This window comes from Thermobia domestica, chromosome 7 (assembly GCF_964235325.1).
Source record: "Thermobia domestica chromosome 7, izTheDome1.hap1.1, whole genome shotgun sequence".
NCBI classification, from domain to species: domain Eukaryota; kingdom Metazoa; phylum Arthropoda; class Insecta; order Zygentoma; family Lepismatidae; genus Thermobia; species Thermobia domestica.
Genome location: NC_137460.1, coordinates 287,622,798 through 287,646,736, shown reverse-complemented (window position 1 = coordinate 287,646,736; position 23,939 = coordinate 287,622,798). Strand labels below are relative to the sequence as shown.

Here is a 23,939-nt window from a genome sequence, read left to right as displayed (position 1 = left end):
GTTGCCAGACGATTGAATGAAAAAGAGTTACATAAGAAAACTTCAAGATAGAAACCAGTTTTAAGTAATAAACATAAACGCTAGAAGAGAGTTCGTGAGTAGATACAAGAATGGAGTAATGAATAGTGGCGGCACTTAATTTTCTCGGATAAGAAGTTTGTGATTGTTGGAAATGACAGTGGAGTAAAATTGAAAGGAGAAAGTGTGAAGCAAAAGTGCATTTCCGAAAGAAGGAAATTTGATGAAAGTGTCACGTTGTGAGGATGCTTTAACTCAAAGACAATGGGATAAATTGAAATTTGCTATAAACAAGTTAATGCGGCATATTACATTGATGTTCTGAATCAAAAGTTACTACAACAAGCTGCCGACTATTTCCCAGATTCGAATTCGGGTTATTTTATTTTTCAAGAAGACAATGTGCTATGTTACAGGGTACAGAGTGTAGCAGACTTGTTTTGAAGCATGGATTTCCAAAGATTATGATGGCCACAAAATGTTTCAGATATGAATCACACTGAGAATCTATGGCATATTATGTCACGGAAACTACATGAGAAGATATATCAGTGTAGGAAACAACTCACTGAGGAACTGGTTCGAATATAACACCATGAACTGGATCTTACTTTGTGTGAAACTTGTTTAACCATACTAAACAGCTGCCCCGTCGATTTGCAGCATTAAGAACTGCTCGTGCCGGTCTGAAATGTCATAAAGATAGTATGATAAACAATTTCCTCCTTTTCGTTTACTTTCAATAACTTCCCCACCGTTTAGCGATAAACGTTGTTCCAATAGTGTAATAATGAAAACTACACTAAATGAATTTCTGGATTGTAAGATCGATCCCAGCCCCCGCCAAGTGAACTTTGTGTAGGACAAACACCGTGTGCGTGGGCTTCCTCGGAGTTCTCCCGTTTCCTCCCACTTTCGTCATTCCACCATTTCATTCATTACTCATCATCACCGTCTCCTTTAGCCTAACCGGCATAACTGTGGGACGTAAAACTCAAAGATTTCATTTCATTTCATTTTGGATTGTAAAATCATTTTTATGTATAAAGCTTAGTGTTTTCATTTAACGTTCATGTATGTACTACTGTAGAACAACATAAACATTAGGGGACATAAGAAATCAGTTAAATGGTATTTGATCAATGAGGTGTGTAAAATAGAGCTACCATTAACAAATTGGCAGTCTTTTCAAAGTGGTGCTTTTTTTTTGTGATAGATTGCATATAAAAATAACTATTAGCTAACCAAGCTGGCTGCAATAAAAATTAAATAAGAGAAAAATCTTACCACTTCTAAATGAACTTATTAAGACATCGTATATCAGGTAGGTAATAATTCTCCATTTCTCTTTTTAACTGATTTTCTGTAGCAATTTCTTCTACATTCCAGTTAAGTTTTCTTAAGCTTACTCAGTTATTATAGGGAAAAAGGTTTCGAATGTTTCTTTAACTTTAGAATATAAAAAGTAACATTTTTAATATATTCTTTATTAATATTTCCATTTAATGTTATAATCATTTCTAATTGTTCTTTAAATGAGTAAATACAATGAACAATTTTCTTATATTCATCTTCTTGTTAATATTTAATTTAGGTGATAAACCAGTTATTACAGCACTTCCTGTACCTAGAGATATTGTTATAATTGAATAGACAGTGACAGGAATAAATACATTAATAAAACCGGTTGTTGCAGATAATAACACTGATAAAGTGATTAAGCCGTAATATGCATATTTAACCAAACGTTTTTCTTTTTGTTCTTGAATATCATATTAATTTTATTATTTTCTCCCTTGCAATATCTTTATTATCAAAAGAGTATTTAAATTGAGTGGTACTTCTATATTAAGGAATAGGTTTCACTAGGCTTTAGATAATAGAAATGTTTGATTTAATTATAGGAAATGTATGTTTTTATAGTCCGTATTTGAGCTCAAACATTTAGAGAGGGAAGAAATCTATTTAGATATGATGATGATGTAGAAGTGATTTCAGAAGAAATATACAGTTTAAAAGGTCTTAATGATTAGTTAAAAACTCAATATAAATACGAGGGTCACTACGAAAGTTTTAAGATACGCATTGTTGTGGCACAGTATTTCAATTCCAACAATTGCGTTCGGTAGTGGTATCCAGAGCGAAGAAGCGAAGCAAGTTTCAACTCGCCTCGCTTATCGGCGTGGCCGTATTGCCTTCACTTGTTTGTTGATATGAGCAGTATTCGGCTGTCTAGAATGGAGCTCGAAAGGGAACATTTTCGAGCAATGATTCTTTACGATTTCAAAAGTGGTTTGAACGAGACACAAAGCCTTGACCGTTTGCAGGGCATTTGGGGACCTTGCTCCTTCCCGTGCTACAATTTTTCGGTGGTTTGGTGAATTCAGAAGAAACCGGACATCGCTTAAAGATGAAGAGAGAGCTGGACGTCCGGCAACAGCTGTGTCAGATGAAAACATTGCCGCTGTGGAACAAATGATTCGAGAAAATCCTCGAACAACTTTCAAGGACATTGAATCTACAGTGAACATTGGTTCGCCAGCAGTAACAAAAATTCTTCATGATCATCTTCGGCTCAGGAAGGTTTCATCTCGTTGGGTGCCTCACACTTTGACTGAACAGCAGAAGCGCATGCGTGTGGAATGGTGTGAAAAAATGCTTGCAAGATTTGATGGAGGCAATTCTCGACGCGTCTCTGACATTGTTACTGGTGGTGAGACTTGGATCTATCAATTTGACCATGAAAATAAACGCCAGTCTATAGTTTTGATCTTTCCAGACGAAGATCCACCACGAAAGTGAAGCGACCGCGAAGTGTGGGGAAGAATATGGTCGCAACTTTCTTCTCCAAATCTGGCCATGTTACAACTGTTCCACTTGAAGAACAAAGGACTGTTACTGCTCAGTGCTACACCACTGTTTGCCTAACAAAAGTGTTCCAGAAGCTTCAAGAACGGCGTCCAAGAACTGGATTGCGTGGGATCCGGCTTCATCATGACAACGCGTCCGCACACACAGCCAACATCACAATTCAGTTTTTAGAATCTGCAGAAATCAAACTTATGACTCATCCGCCTTATAGCCCTGACCTGGCTCCGTGTGATTTTTTTCTGTTCCCCAGGATCAAAGATCGTATGCATGGGAAGAGATTTTGAAGCCCTGAAGAAGCTGTAGTGGCTTACGAGAATGAACTTTCAACACTTGAAGAAAAAGACTGCAACACTGCTTCCAAAAGTGGTTTACGAGGATGCAAAAGTGTGTACAGTGTAATGGTGAATACTTTGAGAAAATGTAAGTGTTAAAATGATTTTAAGTATGTAAGTTATTTCACATCTCAAAACTTTCGTAGTGACCCTCGTATAACGCTATCAGAAAATCAATTGAAAAACTGAGCAGAAATAAAATTCTTGTATATAAGGCATCTTATTCTTTATTTTTTCTATAATAAGAGATAAAATTAATCAAATTGAAATGAAAATAAACACGACAATAATTTGATTGGTTTTGGTGGAACAACTACAACCATAATTTACAAACAAAGGTTTTCTCTATAATAAATGGATAGTATCGAAAGTTATGAGTTGCAAAGTTTTACAGTAGATAGAAGAACATTTTAGAATTTGAATGAGCCTAACAATGATATCGACTTTTATTTCTGATGTAGGAGGTGGATTTATTCACCCTCACAGAGCAGAATGTTACATGAAATTTGAAGTTGTAAGTGGTGAAGAGGGAGGAATATATGGTGCAAACCATAGAATAATACATGTAGATAATTTCTTTCTATTCTTCCCGCAAATAGAAATTAAAAACATGGAATTGTTGTAGATAAGATTGTATTAGCAAGAATAACTTCAACTGTAATTGGAACTTTAAAAGTATCTAAATCTGAAACATAATACCTAAAATAAGCTGATTTCGAAACAGATAGTACACTGGGTTAAGAAAGAAATTTAATGTTCTATTTCTGTTAATATTGATACAAGGACTTTTAACTAATTGTAAAGAGATTGTGTGGAAAGGAGGATTGAGAATAACGTTTACAAATGCTAATAATATTAATGATGTTTTATATAAATGAACAGGAACAAGAGCAGGTGCAAGTGCACTTTATGATGGAAAAATAACAATAAACACCGTGAGATAAGAATTCCAATACTAGAATATGAGTCTAATAATACGAGTAAATTAAAATTAATATGTATGTATTTTATATGTATCAATGCATTCAAAAAGCAATATCTGGTTTATTTTTTGAGATTGATGTAACCACTCAATTTAACTCGGGACAATTTGATATGCCTGGGTTTGTAATTGTAACATTTCTAACTGATCACATAAAATATAATATTAAATTTTATGATTGTGAGGAAAAAACATTAAGAACGGCCGACAGGAGTCTTTCCAAAAAAAAAAAAAAAAAAAAAAAAATTAGATTTTATAAATGGTAAAAAAGATTTTAAGAATTTTAAGATATATGAGGATTGCACTGCATTTAAGAGAATAACATGTGAAAATACTATAATCCAGATAGTTCATTTAATATAGACCTATTTATTTATTTATTTTGCGTTCAGGAGACTACAGTATTGTACATATATACATGCGGCATAGAACATGCCAAATTCTATTATTGTCTATATAACAAACTACTACTATAGTTTCTTATACATCACATTTGTCTTACAACATGATACACATATATACATAGAAATACCATAACTTATCTATTCATCTACCTGGTTTTATTCATAGTGCGAGAATCTGTAGTGTTTTTCTTTACATTATGCTATCTTCATTTAGTATTTAGGAAATATGTATTGAAGACATTTGATTTTAATGATATATAAATAAGTATGAGTACTCATGTAATAATAAAATAGATACCTTACTATTGATTCGTATAACTACAAGGTTCTAGCTTGAGCATGTTCATAAAATTCCGTGACAGTATAAAAGCAGTGCTCTTGTAGGTACTTTGTTATTCTTTGTTTAAAAAGGTGATCAGATTTTAAGTTTCTTATGCTGATGGGTAAGCTGTTATAAATTTGTTTTCCTGTATATTTTGGATCTTTTTGGTAAAGTGCTGTATTATGAATGGGAAATTCTTGTGTGCATTAATTGCAGTAGAAGAAGGAATGTATCTGTAAATGGGAGAACGAATATAGAGATGTAGTGTAACTGTACGGTCTAGTTGATCGATTATTAATGAAGAAAAATTTTAACTTTTTAAATGAACCTCGCATGAAAGCACTCTCAAGAATTTTTCTCTCAGCCAACGAACGAATGTGCATATATGTATGTGCGTCTCGTCTGCGACGGAGATCGTAGAGTTCCTCTTAAGGAGCTAAAATTCAGTACAATGGACAAACTTCGTCTCTAAAATTCCTACCTATAGGTTGTCATAGTTATTTTTAACTTCTGACATCACCAAACTGCGTAGCAAAGCGAACGGTTGCCTAGCAACGCGAGGAGACGGAGAGAAGGAGTGCTTTAGTCTGACAAATACACCCGGTGAAGTTACCACGAGAAACTTGTGCGAACGACTGGAATGAACGAGCAATTCGAAATAATGTTTCATTCTGTCAAGTGCATAACATAAATCTAAACGTCGTAATATTGAATTAACACCATAATAATGAAGATTATAAATAATTTTAAAATGTTCGTCTAGGAACGTTAATCTAAAAGTTATCTCAGCGACATGGAGTAGACAAGCAGTAAAACCAACCTGCACATCGCCCGGAAGATGAAAGGAGAGCAACCTGCAACCTTTAGGACACCCCCTGGAATCACCAAAATAGCTTCCCTACAAGTGCTATTCCGAGTGAACAGTGTTAGTGAATTGTGAAAAACAACAATGTGACATAACATAATCTATTAATTCGGGTCGTCCGCGTCATCCGCGTTCATAATTATAAATGGGCCTAAATTAAAATATCGTTGCAATAATTGGTTATCCAATAGAAGTGCCTGAAAATAATGTAATATATGTTCGTGAATTTTAGTGTTGTTAATTAAAGCAAATAGTGGAATTCGGAGTATCCTTTCAAGCATCAATTATGGTTCATATTTTTATTTGTTAATTTTAAGAAATAATATAACACAATTTTCTTTTCAGCACAATTAAACGGCACCTATGCAACATAATAATTCGTACATTATTAAATTGCATTAGCGCTGAAAGTACAATTAGAATCTGTTTTTGTGCCGGTTCCCCAAGACGTTCTGACCGAACTCTGGAGTAGTGTAGTCCTGTGGCTATATGGTCAGCTTTGATAGATGATCCAACCTGTTATTAAAATCTAAAGAAGACATATGAACGGTGGAGAATCGAATCCCAGACCACAGTAAATGCATAAGCCCACCTTGGGACCGTAGGACACGAACCACATACTGTAATAATATGTCTCCCGTACAGGGACAAACGGTAATCGAACCCTGATATTGTAATAATATGGCGCCCGATATCACAGGAACGTTTGGCAAAACCGCATAAAAGCGACGCTAATTGTATATTTCATCAAGGTAAATAGTAGTGCCTTTTTAGTGCTATTTAATTTTGTTGTTTTGGCATTAGTAAATTAATCATTATGTCCGTAAATAGAGAAATAATACCTGTCTTGCATGAAATGCGAAAAATATGGAAAGAAACAGAGTAGTTAATAGTAGAAACTCAATTTAGATATAGAAAAGAACCATTTACATTCTTAGAAGTTGAAAATGCTTTAAAAGTAGATCAGGAAGTTTGTGAAATTCGTAAAAGAGCTAAACAGGAAATTGCAAAATCTCTTTTGGAAAGGAACATAAAATATAGGGTTGAAATTGAAGATAAAATTGTTGCTAAAATGCGTGAATTACGTGAATCTGATTTTTATCGAAAGGTCAAAGATGAATGTGTTCTTGAATCAAAATTTATTTCTTTGACAGATATTAAACGTAAGTTGAAAGTTCATTACGAAAATTCAGACATCATACGTATCGCAAAAGAAAGGTTAGCTGAAAGGATATACAAAAGGCATTCAAAGTATCACGATGTTAGTTGTAACAAGGATTCCAGTGATGATCAGAAAATAAATTGTAAAGTTGTACCACCGAAACGGGTTAGGTTCGCTGATCCTCCTGAAACTGCAACTTTTGCGCATCCTTTTGTAAAAGTTAATGAGTTAGAGAATATTCAAAATCATGAGAATAGTAAAAGCAAAAGAGTACCATTAGAAATAAAATTTGCTGAAAGTATATTAGAATTTGTTAGACCTGAGTTTGAAGGAGTTTTGTGGGACATTGCCCCTGTAGCCCGAAAAATGTACGCACGAACAGTGAAAAACGAATTTTTTGAAAGTTGTACTATTCTACCATGTGTTAGTTCCCAGCCACCAGCTATTGTTTTAAATCAAGCTAACATTGAATTTCTTGACAACAAATTTGAACAGGTTGAAGAAATATTGAGTGTAAATTAAAGGTAGAAAAAGAAATCATTCCTGTTGTCAGTCACGTTAATGTTGAGTTAGGCCAAGCCAAAGAATTTGTTTTGTTTCCTTCGAATAATATTTTAGAAAGAAAAGAAACAGAAAGAAAAAAGAATAACAAGCTCAACCCAGCTGTCTCTTTGCAACCTCCCCCGACCATCGAGTTGGTCACGTCCAGCGTAGCTCTGTGTATGAGTGAGCAGTCAGCTGTTCCAGCTGTTGCTTGTTTGTTTTGTAGAGGAACAAAAGGCATTCATGGATGCAATGCGTGCGTCACTACAGAAAGGTTTACTAGAGTGGTAATAAATTGCGTTGAAAAGAGGAATGAGAGTAGCCCATTCACACACCCTTGTAGTGTATTATGTTTGTTAAGGCAAAATTGCTTTTACGTCACCTTGCTAACCAATAAATTAGAGTGCGTTCCCTTTAACAAAACTTGTTTATTTTTTGTGTCTGTCATGGTTGTAGAGATTCGTCAAGAGAAGAGTAGTTCGTTAAGCTGTGAGTTGAAAGTTGAAAACATACAGATAGAACAAATGAATTGTGTCATCTTTTGCATAGTCACTTGCACTCAAATTGTGTATGTAGAAGATAGTACAAACGGCTTTATGCCAGGTAGGCCTAATGGTAATGATCATAACTCAATAACGTGGGAAGAGAAATTAAAAACGTGTCAAGAATATTTTAGTAGATTACGAAATGTAGTTTGTCAAAGGGTAAGGAAATATAATTTACGGGTTCAATATGGCAAAAAGCACCGGCAATATAAAAAGAAAGTACGTAAAGTCAGACGGAAACTAAAAAGAGTTAAACGCATGTTGTATTGTTTTCCAAAATGTTCCAAGTTTGTTCGTAAATGTTTTTTGAGAAGTAAATATCACAGTCGCACCAATGCTCAGACAAATAGTTGTAATTGTAAAGTTATTTTGTCGCACCATGGTAACCAATACTCCATGTGTATGTTTGAAAAGGGTGACCAAAATTTTGGATCATATCACACTAATAGCTCAGCAATTAATGATTTAGTAAAAGGGTCAGGTGCTGACCACGCATCACCTGCGAGTAATAAAATCTACGAACCTTTTCAGGAAGAATGTGGTAATCGGGTGAATAAACCTTTCACGTTTAATCGATTTGGGAATGAATGTGATAGTAAAATTAAAAGTCTATCATCAATTACTGTTAGTACTATGCCATCAGCTGATTGTGACGTAATGACAAAGGTCAAACATACAGGTAAATGGAAAAACCTAGTGAAACAAAATAGGCAATTTAGTATTCATTCTGAATACAGTGAAACTGGTGCATATCGAAAATTATCACGAAACAAAAGTAATTGCTATTCAAGCAGTAATAAGTTAGTCAATTTCTTGTGCTACGCAGCAATCATACATGTTGAGAAACCAAGTTTGTGTTCTGAGCGACTGCTTTCTAAAGTAATCAGGATAGGTGAAAACCACATAGTAGTTTATACATTCATGTTAGTTGTTTATTGGCAAATGAAACCTTTCGAAATTGCTTTTGTGTTGAAAAAGCCTCGAGTAGGTGTAGGATAAACAAAAACTTCGTTGAGCCGGACTGCTTGTATTGTATGAAATCGACACTTGCAATGATTTTGATATTTCAAAAAGAAAGAAAAAAAAAGAAAAGAAAAGAAGAAAAGAAGGTTATTTGATATAAAATAAGTAGGCATCTGTGACCAGCAATGCGACTTCCAGATGGCCGTTGATATTTTCTTTTCCAAAGTAATGGAAAAACCAGCAAAGATGTATGCTAAGGCATGAGATGAGGTTCCCTCCCATTCTTGGGTAACATTATATTTATGTAACGCCCGGCGTAGGCAATTTTCGTATTATACCCATCTATATTCTTTTTAATATTAACTTTTTATTCTATAATTAACCCTCATCTCTGGGTTGGAAATAAATAAATAATAATAATGTGGGTAGGTATCTTCGAAATTTAGGAGAGCAGACACTTTAAAAAATGTAATGGTCTGACAAACCATCCACTGCTCAGTCCATTCTTGGTCAAGTTTTAACCAGAATGTAATAAATGTGAAATATTATAATAACGAGTGTTGTTGTAGATTTAAGTAAGAATTTTTCATACCGTAACCAATATTTTGAAAATATTTATGTGTGTTCATAGTTGAATTTAATTTGTGTGCTATATATTTGTTTCATAGTAGTAGTGATATTTGAAATAATAATACTACTAATAACAAGAAAGTAAACGAAAACAGATATACATTTATTCTGTTGATTTTCAAGAATGTGTGAAGTTGTTTTCAATGAAAGTAAATATTGAAAATGAATGCTTTTTGAGAATAGTAAGAAAATTTTAATTCATGTTATATTTAAGAGTACAAGGCACTATATTAGTAAATATTTTAGGTTACAATAATTATCAAATATACTTATAAATGTAATATTTTGTGTTTAATGGTAAACAATGCCAGTAATTAGTTGTTCAAATTATTAAATGTGCTATTTTGAAAGAAAATAATAATAACTTTGTTAATGTTTTGATGTGTTTGAAATTGTGGCACTTGAGTATTTTAAAACAACAAATAATAACATAATGAAAGACATTGATAAACTTTATTGAAATTATGGCCCAACCGTAATCCGAAATTCGTTTCGTATGGCCCACGTGTTCGTTACCGTATTTCCGAAAGGACTTTAAAAAAATTTTCCCCATGTCATCGCAAGAAGACTTGATTGACGTTAACCCTTTAAAGACCAGTGGATGAAATTTGGTGACGGTAGTGAAGTGATCAGTGTTGCAGGGATCTGTTTGTTTTTCTGCTTCTCTCAAAACAATCGTCCTGTCGAGCGCCAATGTAACTGTACGGTCTAGTTGATCGAATATTAATGAAGAAAAATTTTAACTTCTTAAATGAACCTCGCATGAAAGCACTCTCAAGAGTTAAATTTTATTTAAGATTCGTTTAAAAAATACCAGAGGGTGAAACCTGAGGAATTGATGTAGAGGGTGAAATCTGAGGAATTGAGTTCGTTGGAGTAGGTGACATCCAAACCGAAAGTGCCACAAATGAACCATTTCTGGTTTTAACTTGAATCACCAGAGCAAAAATGGTAATAGAGAGGGAGAAGCGGATTAAGCGTCCCAAGATTAGATTTCATCTCCATCCTTAACTCTACCAGAACTCTCATCTGACTAAGGGGTTAGCAGCAGATCCTTTGACGTGGGAGACCTGGATTTGATTCTGTTGGGAGCTCATGTAGTTCGGATCCCACGTCAGTGTCTCATGTAGCCTCGCTTCTGAAAGGGACACTAAACACAAAACATAATCAGATCAAATTAACATTGTCTCAACCGAGAATAATTGAAATCCATTAGAACATCCGGTTTCAATATTAAACTTTATGGAGCAAAAATGATAAGTCGTAGCAGAAACGCTTTTTAAATTGGTTTAGGGGTCTAAGTGCCATCTTCTCTCTTAGCTCCGTTAAAACCCGGAAGTGGCGGAAATAAACACTTCTGGTTTGACTTTGATCGTTATAGAATAAAATCGGTAATAGATAGCGAGAAGCAATTTTCTTCAAGCGGATTAAGCGTCAAATGGATATGCAGTGTTGGCGTGATTTCCTACGACTGCCTTGCTGTAATCCTTTTCAGGTGCACATGGTTTATAAACCTTTGATATCTGTCATTTCATATTGGAGATTATATTTCAGTCTTAATTAATTCCCAATTATGCTTTTATATTATTGTTAAGAGGTTGCTGTTTGAATCTTGCTTATGTGTTGTTGCCGGTGGAAGAACATATTACGAGAGTGATAACTTGTTTCATAGTCAACGCTCGACCAAACGTAGAAATAGTGACTTCGTAATATAATGTCCGATGGAGTAATCATTATAACGTGTACTTCCGATAGTGTTAGTACCATGACTGCAGTTGTAAATCTTTTGCAATTAGTTTTTATTGTGAATACTCAGGTTACGTATCCATTATTGTTAGGATGTAGAACACTTCCCTTGAAATAAAACGGGAAATGTAACTTCGGAGCATTTACATTTACTTCCGATAATAACAATACTATTTGGCGCAGCTGTAAAGCTTTCCTTAATAGATTAATGGATTAATAGAATTAATGGATGGATTACCATCCATTTTATCCAGGATGCAGAGGGTCAGATATGAGGAATTGAGTTCGTTGATGGAGTGACATCCAGACCGGAAGTGCTACAAATGAACCATTTCCAGTTTTAACTTCGATCACTACTAAAGCAAAAATGGTAATAGACAACGACAAGTTGTTTCCTATCTTCGGTTAAGCGTCCCAAGAATACGTTTCATCTCCATCCTTAACTCTCTCCAGAATTCTCATCTGACTAAGCGGTTAAGATCAGATCGTTTGGCATGGGAGACCTGGGTTCGATCTCGGCGGGAGCTTATCTACCTCGGACCTCACGTCTACGTGTCATACGGCTTCGATTCTGAAAGGACACTGAATACAATCGAATCAAATCAAATTAACACTGTTACAAACTAAAACAATAGAAATCCATTAGAACATCCGGTTTCAATATTGAACTTTTTGGAGCAAAATAATAAAACGTAGCGAGAATTTTTTATTTAGCTTTATCGTTGTAAGAGTAGACACCATCTTCTCTCTTAACTCTCTGTTCAAGTTGGAAGTGGCAGAAATTAACCACTTCTGGTTTTAACTGTGATCACTATAGAGTAAAACGGGTAATAGAGAGCTACAAGCAGTTTTATAGGATGAAGTGCTCCAAAAATACATTCCGTCTCCACTCTCTCTCTTTCTGTACTAAAACCAGAAGCTGCAGGAACCCATCATTTCGGGTTTCAATATTAATTGATAACATATCACGCCATACAAACAAACTCCTTAATTAAGTGAACACGTGATGCTGCTGATTGTTTATGTGATTTCGAAGAAATAGTCTTTCTGTCAGTTCAGTTGGCTTAGGCAGTCAGCTGGGTAAAAGAAAGTTACTTACACATCAGTAATTTGTATTATTTAGGACACCTTTCAAGTGAGGGGCACTTTTAATGATCAAAATGTTCTACGGACGACAACACTTTTGTCTGTCTCTTTTGAAAGGCAGTTTATTATTATTATAGTGTGTGCTTAAATATAAAAAATCCTCGTCGTCGAGGTTGAGGGTTGACGTCAAGTGATTAGTTGCTTGTAAAGGCAATCCCAAAATGAAACATGGATCGAGAACAGCGAACCGAAAAACCGACCCTAGGTAACTGGGTAAAAGGCTTACAAGTAGACGATAAGATATGCTCAAAAGAAAAGGTTGTCACGCTTACATTGAGAAATAGTTCATTACGGGATATGTGAAGTAAGTTAATATGTAACGTGTCACCTGTAGATAATTGTCATCGATATTGATGCACTGAAAGGAGTGGGTGGCTTCAGTGTAGAAACCTCTGGATTCCTTTCATGGTGTTTCTACATTGCTTGTCAGAGGTAAATATTTCATTGTTTTGAGACTTTTTAAAGAGAGTAATGCTCATCCTGCATCCCACGTTAAATTTCTTAAGCATGCACTGCTTCTGCACCGAGAAATTGATAACATCTTGTTGCACCAATTTGGAGAAGTTTATAATGTACCCAATCCCGCTAAATGACTTTTTTCAGTGAGGAAACAGCAAACTGTCAGTAACTACAAGTAAAACCTGGGGATTACACAGCGACATCTATCGACAAGCATTTCCTTACTTCGATTATGTAATACCGCTACAGTTAATTTTCTTTTCACTTAGGCAATCCTTTTGTTATTATTATTGTTAGTATTATAATATTACAAGCTTTCCAGCATATATTAATATCAATATATTTCAGTTTTAAGTTTCATTGACTGAAATTCCCTTTATTTCATATTGGTATTAATATGAGAAAACAATTACTTTCTTTTAAGATTTGAAGACTATCCAAAAGGGTAGATTGGGTAATACATTCCGTGAAATATCAATCTTCTGAGAGAAAGTGAAAGGTGCTTACTTTTGTAATTTTCGAATTATGTTTAAGATTCTCAACTATTGTATGACATAGAAATTCACTTCATTTTTAAAACTATTTAAAGTAAGACAGTCGCAACGATAGAGCGTGAAGACTAAAAGCGCTACCGTGGTTTGAGAAATGCTAACCTAGAGCATTTATCCAGACAAGTTAAAATATGAGATGATACTGAGGAGTACTTGAATTCTCTCTGCCAGTTGTTGTTTCATTGAAATATTTTATATGACAAGAACTACAAAGTAGATAATTGTCCTTAAGAAGGATTAGTGAGAGAGTAGAGGTTGAGAAACATTACTTCCACTTGAAAATTATAATACTTGAAGCTGTCTTTTGTAAATTAACAATACTCTTTGCAAAAAAAAAAAAAAAAAAAACTTTAGCATGAAATGAAAATCATTAGTATCAAAGAACAATATATTAATACCTATAATGTTACCTCTAAAAATATGATAGAGTGACGTTACTAATGGAAATAAAGACTTCAGAGGAAGTTGAAATCATCATCTTGATACTGCTAATTGAATTTGTTACATCTCGCAATATTATATATATATAGTTGAACATTATATGAACCTCTCTAATTCAAGAACCGAAGAGAAGCTTTATTTCTTCCTTATTTCAGATGAGCTTGCAAATAATTTCGTAGATGTCGTTTCCGATGAGGCATGTGCGTCTAATTCTTCCAATAACGAAGAACTTCTTTCCGTTGGATCAAGAAATGGAAATATAGGTAAGTTTGAAGCCATCAAATAATTTATATTACTTTTTTAATTGATATAACTTGAACAATGAATATATTTGTGTATGAATAACATAGCATCGCCACATAATATTAGATTACCAACATTCATATTTTCATCGTCACTTGATTTCTTTTCATCCTCAACTTCTGTTTCTACATCATAATAACAAGCAATAATTGACCATCATTCAAATCAGAATTTTTAAGTGGTTAAATTGTTAACTTATCATTTAATTATATTAAAATTTAAAAGTAATTTATTTAGTTAAAGTTCCACTTAAAATATATCTATTAAATATTTATGAAAACTTAATTCCGTTAATCTTACTTTCCACTATAAAGAAATTTATAGATATTACATAAATTATGTACTAAAAAGTATAGATTTTCAACTTCTGTTATCAGTCAGTTGTATGATATCCATTTTTACTACATTGTAAATAGTAATTCCGAGTATAATTTTTATGAAAGCTCTCTCTGTATACATAATAATAAATAATAATTCACCTTCAAAAGGTGAATTTTTGTCGGTATGAAACAAAATTATGTAATTCTTTCTAATATCGAAATGAAGATTTTCAACTAGAGTATTGTTTAGAAATATATTTAGAAAGTATTTGTCCAGACTTAATTTCATATGCATTATTTTTCCATTTAGAGAAATTTATAACTATTAGATAGATTAATTATTCTGAAAAGTGGGTCTTTAACATTTTGGTTCTCAATCAACATAAGTTTATAGTTTCGTTCTGCATAATTAATTTAGAACTGTCTTTATCATTTGAAAGTCTTTTGTAACAAGCATATCTGTTAATATCATCTCTCTTTCTATGTGTATCTTGTAATGATCTTAGTATATCCTCAAATTTGTTTCTATCACTTTCTAATTGGTTATTAACATTATTGTTTATTGATTCAAGTTCTACCGTTACTACATCGTATTAATCGACTCTATTGGTTACACTAACAAGTCTTTTGGTTTTGGAACAATCTCAGATGTATTCTTTATGTAGAACCTTTGTCTAGTTCATATTGAAAGTGGAAGCGAGTCATAATGTAGAAATCTAGAGTCAATTTTTGTTTTATATTTATGAAATTATATTCCTTAACATCACCTAAATTTTTAATGGTTCTAATTGTTCTTGTCTAGTGTTAATATTTTTAAAATAATCTTCCCTATCTGTAGCATTACGAAAGATATTCATATTTATTATACAATAAATGATAACTCCTAATGTAACTTCTTTAATAACGTATGTAATGTCATTCTGTTTTGACTTTTAAAACTCAATATCAATATCTATACCATTTTTTCATAACAGCCAATACAAAACATACCTCATATTTATAAAGGTCTTTGATTTACCAAAATAGAGTTCGCTAAAGGTGCTATATAATCCTTCAAATTAATTTATTAGCGTCTGTTGTATATATTGTTGGTTTTGATCTGTAAAGTGATTGTGTTAACTAAACCTCATTGTAATATTTTGAGTGTTTATGTATAATATACTTAAAATATCTTGCACAGATATTTTATCTTCGGTATGTTAGATTCATCATCTAACATCGTAAACACCTCTTTTGGTATAATTATATGTTGTAAACATTTAAAACGAGGTAATTTTTTCGTATTTAATCTATATAGTCAGAGTGGTAACTGGTACAATTTTTCCTTATTAACGCGCCATCGGTAAGTTCTATTTTGTAATGCAATCGGTAACTTGTGAGTGAATCCTTCACTTTTTATTCATTTAGTTTCTGTGTTACTAAAACTTTGTCTATCGTTGTGATACATAAAAGTATGCGTTTACTTTATTATTATTGGTATAATATCGGTAATTTTAGTTGATTTTTTGCATTATGGAACCCTTTTTGGTTGTAACATTTAATTAATAATGTTGTAATATGGAAACATTTAATTTTATTCTCAAATTTATTAAAACATACGGAAAGTTAACTATATTTACAGTTTATTATGTATCAAGTTGTTCTTGTGTTTGCTGTTTAACATCCTGCAGGAAGATACACAGGAAGATATCTGGGAAAGCTTTTATTTTACTGCCCATCCCTATACCCATAGTAAATAACAAGTGTTAGGTTAGATTAGGTTGTAGAACTAACAGTCCTTATCTATCTAATATAATTTTAATCCAGTATATAATTGCCAAAATTTGATCGAGGAAAACATCCAAACCTCTGCTGCAACACTACCACCACTGAAAAATGTATTCAGTCTTCCTCATCTCCACTGCTCTTCTGTGCTCTACGTTTGGGGCAGATAGTGATGACGTGCTGTTCATAGATGGGCAATCGACAATCTGCACATGCTGTCTTCGTTTTTCTGTTCTTTCTCTTTGGACAAAACGCACACTTGGCTTCTTCCTTGCTCTGGGTTGACTCGGGTACAATTTCTTCAGATGGAAGTTGGAGATGTTTCCTAATCCGAAGCTTTATTATCATTTCGAACTTTTGACACCTTCACCTTTAACACCAGGAGGGTGAAGAAGAATATTTGTTCATCTTCGTGTTTATATTCGTGGTGGTTGAGTATTCCACACATACGCTTGTGTCTCCCCACATAATGCCTACCGGAACTAGAAGAAATGTCATCATCCTCATCAGCAGACTATTCACTATGGCTGTCATGCTCCGTAATAATGTCTTCAGCTGCATCGGAATCTACAGAATCATCAAATTCTGACAGCATGTCAGAACTAACGTAATTATCATTAAATTCCTCTATTAACCATTGCCGTATCTTGTCTCGCTCTTGATTCGTTTTAGCTTGAAATCCCATAAACACAACAACATCAGATCGAAAAACACAAACGCGATAGGTGAGTTGTGAAGGATTCTCTTACAAACAGAATAAGGCTTTCACTATCAAGGATTTCGTTCATACTGCACACGTCATAGGTCGCTGACAATTTTTCTGATCACGCGCCGTATTCCAGTCTCCAGCTAGGGGGCAGCACAGGTCAATAGACAAAGTTCTAAAACTACAGAAAGGAAATAAAAACAAAAATAGATATTCGCTCACAAGTTACCGATAACGAGTAAAGCCTGCTAAAGCACTTTTGGAAGTAATTTATAATATTCATCTCTATACATACCAAGCAATATATCGACTAATTTTCTCATAAAACTTCTTTACATAACTGTCATCCTTTAGATCTGACTTTAACAAATATACAGTTGACACAGTCAATATCATGTTGACCTTTACAATCAGTATTTTTCTCAATATTCTTTAATCATATTATGCACATCTTCCGTGCTTACGGAAACTGTTATGGAATTATCCATAAAAGCTGTTAAACGCATATTTTTTGTTCATATTTATTATATACATTACATCGCTAAAACAATATTCTCTCACTTAATAAATTTAAAGCCTTAACATATAAGCACAGTGGATTAAGAAATATGGGAAGGAGAAGTTGATAAATTGGTCTAGTGGACTTCTGATACAGGAATTATGGGAAAAGGTGATAGACAAAATAGAAAGAATTAAAAAGGATCAGCCAAGCTATTAGAACAGGTGTACGATGGAGAACAGCAGAAGGACAATAGTGAATAGAAAGTGTAAGTGACAAACACCCAATTAAGAGTTTCATAACAGGTGTGCAAAAAGAGAAAGTGAATGCATCTAATTAAAACAAAAATCTTTTTAGAACAATTAAAAGTTTACGTTTTGTAAAGAGAAAGTAGGTGTGTCTTGCATTCAGATTGTATATAAGCTGTCAAAATTGGATATTTCTCCCATAATGAGTCTGAGAAAGGCTATGTTACGTAGCCGAAACTGTAATACAGATATATAATCTTAAATATATATATACTCCTTTGATCAGTTGGAGTTTTATTAGCTATCTTGTTTTGCTTCTATTACTAAGTTGCGAGGGCTCGTCTGGTTCGTATCCCACGTTGAACTGTAGGTCCACGTTTCTTATAGCCTCGTTGCTAAAAAGGGACGCTAAATGGAAAATGAAATCAAGCTGTTGCTAAGTTGTGTTTTTTATTCTAATTCTTGTTTAATCTTTTTCGCTTGTTCAGCTTTTGCAATACCTGCTGCTCCTCCTGCTACAGAACCTAAAGCTCCAACTGCTGAAAGAATAACTGGTATTGTAAATATAAATTCAAAAAATATTCTTTTGGAGAATGTTTATTTTCTTCCTTAGATTCATTCCTTTACCGTCTTCGATCTTCTCAGCTTTATTATTAAGTTGTTTCTTTGTTAAGATATGATCAATTTTTGAAGTAACTAATTTGTTGTGAGAAATGGAAAACATAGCTCCTTTAATCGAACACATTCTATATTTATTATAGAGAAAACCCTTATAAATGCTATTCTGATTTTAAACCCATACCCAAATTTATTTTGGGTTCCATCGCTAATGGAGTTCCTAAATCTGATCATTTTTCAGTAATTAATGACGTGTCTTGAGCAGAAACTCTTTCTCATGCCTTAATTTCTAATTGTTTGTCTGTAATTTGTCTAGAAGCTGTATCTTTGTTATTTCTGTATCATGTTCTTTACAAGCTTCGCCTAATGTATTTATATCTTTATCTCCTCTTTCTAATTTTTGTTGAAGCTTGGTAGAAGGTCTACAATAGTTAAGTCCTGAAATATGTAACTGAATATGTAGGCCTGGAATATGTAGGCTTTCCTTTCATCTTTAAAATCTTATTAATCTTTGTCCGTATTCCTCGCCATTTCAAAATATTGGCGGTAATACATTTAGTATCTATATTGAATATCCTATATCTTTTAAATCATTAGGAATGAATTGTGAGACTTTCAAATAATCATAATCGTAATAACTACTTGTTCAGTATAAAAATATTATTTCCAACTTTTTCTTCTTCATCTATAATAATTAATCTTTCTACTAACTTTCGAACATCACTTACCCATGCATATTTTTTAGGAAGTTCTGTATATTGTTTTATGCCTTTACCAGATTTAGCAATTTATTTTCAAAATAAAATTCATTCCAAATAGGTTTTGATAATATATTTATACTTACTACTTTTTGAAGATATTGGTTTCCTGTCTTTGAATCGTTGTTTTGATAAATTCCAGTAGAAATTACTAATATATATGATAATTATCCAAATCCTCTTATGTGTAATTTTCTAGCTTTTTGCTTGTTAATAATTGCATAAACCTTCTCTTCCTTCATACTCTTTTTCATTAATTATCAAATTATCACCTTGAACTTTAACTTCAGAATTTCCTATTTTATTATTCTGCCATTCTCCTCAATAGTTCTTATCCCAAATACGTAGCTTTTTGGTATAATATTTCGTTGCAATCTTACCAAAATAGGTTGTTAGAGGCTCTATTCCATGTACTTGCTCTTCAATTTGTTTTCTCATATATTTTATTTACCCTGTTACACACGAATCACTTTCACTTATAGAATTTTACATTAAAGGTGTTTCTAAATATTTCAAATCTACTCTCATACTTTTATTTACAGCTGGGATAAGTTCTCTTACTTCTTTAATCTCATTTCCTAAACCGTGAATAGCATCAAGTAATAGTAGTTCTTGTTTCTTTATATTTGTCATATATTCCTAATCTTTCTTCCTTCCAATTTTTAAAGCCTTTAATAAGAAACTCTTTCAAATGAAGATTTCTCTCCAATTATTTTTCATCCAGTTACTATAAAGAAAATCGTTGAAGGTTAAATCCTTCAACTTTAGACGTTGACGTTTCAAGATTAGACGTTAATCGTTAATGCTAACGTTAATGTTAGGGTGTTTGATGTTGATATTGATGTTGAACGTTAATAATTGATGTTAATTGAGTGTCTTGTTAAATGGTTATAAAAATCTTAATCTTGCTCCTATACTCCCATATTATTTACTTTTCTCCTCATATCAATTACTCTAAAACCATAATCATCTTTCCAGGAAGTAGAGCATATATCTTTAAATTAATTATAATACATATCTCCTCCACCAAATTCGTTATACACATGCTTAAGATTAGTATCATCTTGATGAAATATACATAGAACATTAACATTGTCTCTTACTAAGTGCTTAGGTATTTTGAAATATGATTGTGCAAGATAAAAACAATATAATTCTTATGTCTTCCTCTTGTAAAATAATCTCTAGTGTTTTGATTCTCTAATATAAAATCATCAAACACTGTAATAGAATAATCTTTACATTCATCACTTCGATTTATAGAATCAATACTGAATAACTAACTAAACTAACTCTATGGCCTATGGAACCCAGAGGTTAAATGCCGCATTCACAAAAGCTTTCCACTGACTTCTATCCTTAGCTAATTGCATCCAGTTTCTACTTTATATTCCTATCTCTGCGAGATCCATCTTTTTATTGTCTTCCCATCTGCGCCTAGGTCTTCCTAATGGTCGTTTTCCGATGGGTCTTCCAGTCAAGATTTTGAAAGCGTTTCTACTTTCTTCCATTCTAGCTACATGACCTGCCCATTTAAGCCTCCTAGACTTGACGATCCTAACAATGTTGGGTAAAATTATGTAGTTCCTCGTTATGAATTTTCCGCCATTCCCCATTCCCGTTCCTTTTGGGTCCGAATATTCGTCTAAGGATCTTGTTCTCAAATACTTTCAGTCTATGTTCTTCTCTCAGAGTAAGTGACCATGTTTCGCAACCATACAGAACAACAGGCATGATTATAGTTTTGTATATTTTAAGCTTCAAATTCCTCCACAGAATTCGCGACAACTGAGATTTTGAACCGAATAGTAACACGAATCCCCTGCTTTTAGTCGACATTTAATTTCTCTGTGAATGTGATTTTCCTCTGTTAATATTGATCCTAGATATTTGAAACTATCCACTTTATCAAAAGTATTATTTAATATTTTAACACATTCATGATTTGCTGTATTACGGTCACGACGCATTGTGTTGCTATTTCATCTTTAACTTTGATTCTCCTTTAAATCGTTGTTGTAGTTGTTGATATTTATGGTGATTCACGCTTTGGGATATACAGTCTGTCAAAAAAAAAAAAAAAAAAAAAAAAGCACCACTCAGAACAATCGTACGAGTTTCCTTACATCTGTTGTTTAAATAATCCATTCCGTGACATAATGGTATCTACTTGACGTCTGCAAAAACCTTTAAGTTTAAGGAGGATTATACCAGTATTTTGTTTGTTACAGTAATTCAGATGGTCTCCGTTTGGTATCTTTGAACTCAATACGAGTGTGATCGAGACTTAATATGCTTGTTTTATTTGTTTTGTAGAGCAGTGTAACGTTTATTTTTAATGAGAAATATTTATTATTGAGTGTTTCTTTTATTTACGTTCTAGACGGAATTGCTTCACGTACATTATAAGGCATTGAAGGTTATCATCCTCCCTTTGAAACTCGCAATATGGGAAAAATATAACACAAGCCTTCATAAACACAGACGAATTCTGACACTATAAGGTGAGGGCTACTCAAGCAAACAAATCGCCAAAATTCTAGGTATGCATCACACTTTCGTTGGTAGAACTTTACAGAAGCAAGAAGAGCATAATGTATGATCTGAACGAGACTGGTGTGTCAGAAAATTAATACAACTGCAGAATAGATCGAGATATTGTTCGCTTGACTTTATCAGACAAAGGCTTCAGCTCCAAGGAAATTGAAGCACCTGTCTATTCTAATGCAGGTTGCTGAAAAAAAAAAAAAAAAAACTTTAGCATGAAATGAAAATCATTAGTATCAAAGAACAATATATTAATACCTATAATGTTACCTCTAAAAATATGATAGAGTGACGTTACTAATGGAAATAAAGACTTCAGAGGAAGTCGAAATCATCATCTTGATACTGCTAATGGAATTTGTTACATCGCGCTATATTATATATATATATATAAAGTTAAACATTATATGAACCTCTCTAATTCAAGAACCGAAGAGAAGCTTTATTTCTTCCTTATTTCAGATGAGCTTGCAAATAATTTCGTAGATGTCGTTTCCGATGAGGCATGTGCGTCTAATTCTTCCAATAACGAAGAACTTCTTTCCGTTGGATCAAGAAATGGAAATATAGGTAAGTTTGAAGCCATCAAATAATTTATATTACTTTTTTAATTGATATAACTTGAACAATGAATATATTTGTGTATGAATAGCATAGCATCGCCATATAATATTAGATTACCAACATTCATATTTTCATCGTCACTTGATTTCTTTTCATCCTCAACTTCTGTTTCTACATCATAATAACAAGCAATAATTGACCATCATTCAAATCAGAATTTTTAAGTGGTTAAATTGTTAACTTATCATTTAATTATATTAAAATTTAAAAGTAATTTATTTAGTTAAAGTTCCACTTAAAATATATCTATTAAATATTTATGAAAACTTAATTCCGTTAATCTTACTTTCCACTATAAAGAAATTTATAGATATTACATAAATTATGTACTAAAAAGTATAGATTTTCAACTTCTGTTATCAGTCAGTTGTATGATATCAATTTTTACTACATTGTAAATAGTAATTCCGAGTATAATTTTTATGAAAGCTCTCTCTGTATACATAATAATAAATAATAATTCACCTTCTTCAAAAGGTGAATTTTTGTCGGTATGAAACATAATTATGTAATTCTTTCTAATATCGAAATGAAGATTTTCAACTAGAGTATTGTTTAGAAATATATTTAGAAAGTATTTGTCCAGACTTAATTTCATATGCATTATTTTTCCATTTAGAGAAATTTATAACTATTAGATAGATTAATTATTCTGAAAAGTGGGTCTTTAACATTTTGGTTCTCAATCAACATAAGTTTATAGTTTCGTTCTGCATAATTAATTTAGAACTGTCTTTATCATTTGAAAGTCTTTTGTAACAAGCATATCTGTTAATATCATCTCTCTTTCTATGTGTATCTTATAATGATCTTAGTATATCCTCAAATTTGTTTCTATCACTTTCTAATTGGTTATTAACATTATTGTTTATTGATTCAAGTTCTACCGTTACTACATCGTATTAATCGACTCTATTGGTTACACTAACAAGTCTTTTGGTTTTGGAAAAATCTCAGATGTATTCTTTATGTAGAACCTTTGTCTAGTTCATATTGAAAGTGGAAGCGAGTCATAATGTAGAAATCTAGAGTCAATTTTTGTTTTATATTTATGAAATTATATTTCTTAACATCACCTAAATTTTTAAAGGTTCTAATTGTTCTTGTCTAGTGTTAATATTTTTAAAATAATCTTCCCTATCTATAGCATTACGAAAGATATTCATATTTATTATACAATAAATGATAACTCCTAATGTAACTTCTTTAATAACGTATGTAATGTCATTCTGTTTTGACTTTTAAAACTCAATATCAATATCTATACCATTTTTTCATAACAGCCAATACAAAACATACCTCATATTTATAAAGGTCTTTGATTTACCAAAATAGAGTTCGCTAAAGGTGCTATATAATCCTTCAAATTAATTTATTAGCGTCTGTTGTATATATTGTTGGTTTTGATCTGTAAAGTGATTGTGTTAACTAAACCTCATTGTAATATTTTGAGTGTTTATGTATAATATACTTAAAATATCTTGCACAGATATTTTATCTTCGGTATGTTAGATTCATCATCTAACATCGTAAACACCTCTTTTGGTATAATTATATGTTGTAAACATTTAA

At 32.6% G+C, this 23,939-nt stretch overlaps 1 protein-coding gene across 12 annotated transcripts in view; it reads left to right on the top strand.

Annotated features, from left to right (window-relative positions):
- Positions 1-23,939, top strand: part of LOC145691005 (uncharacterized) — a 318,751-nt gene that overhangs the window by 112,382 nt on the left and 182,430 nt on the right. For all 12 annotated transcript variants that reach the window (XR_014132318.1, XR_014132319.1, XR_014132320.1 and 9 more), the window contains 2 exons: positions 14,136-14,243; positions 22,206-22,313. Coding sequence is in view for 8 of the 12 variants with exons in the window: in XM_081766498.1 (XP_081622624.1) it covers positions 14,136-14,243; positions 22,206-22,313 (216 nt within the window). In the remaining 4 variants the exon portion in view is untranslated. The remainder of the gene's footprint in view (positions 1-14,135; positions 14,244-22,205; positions 22,314-23,939) is intronic.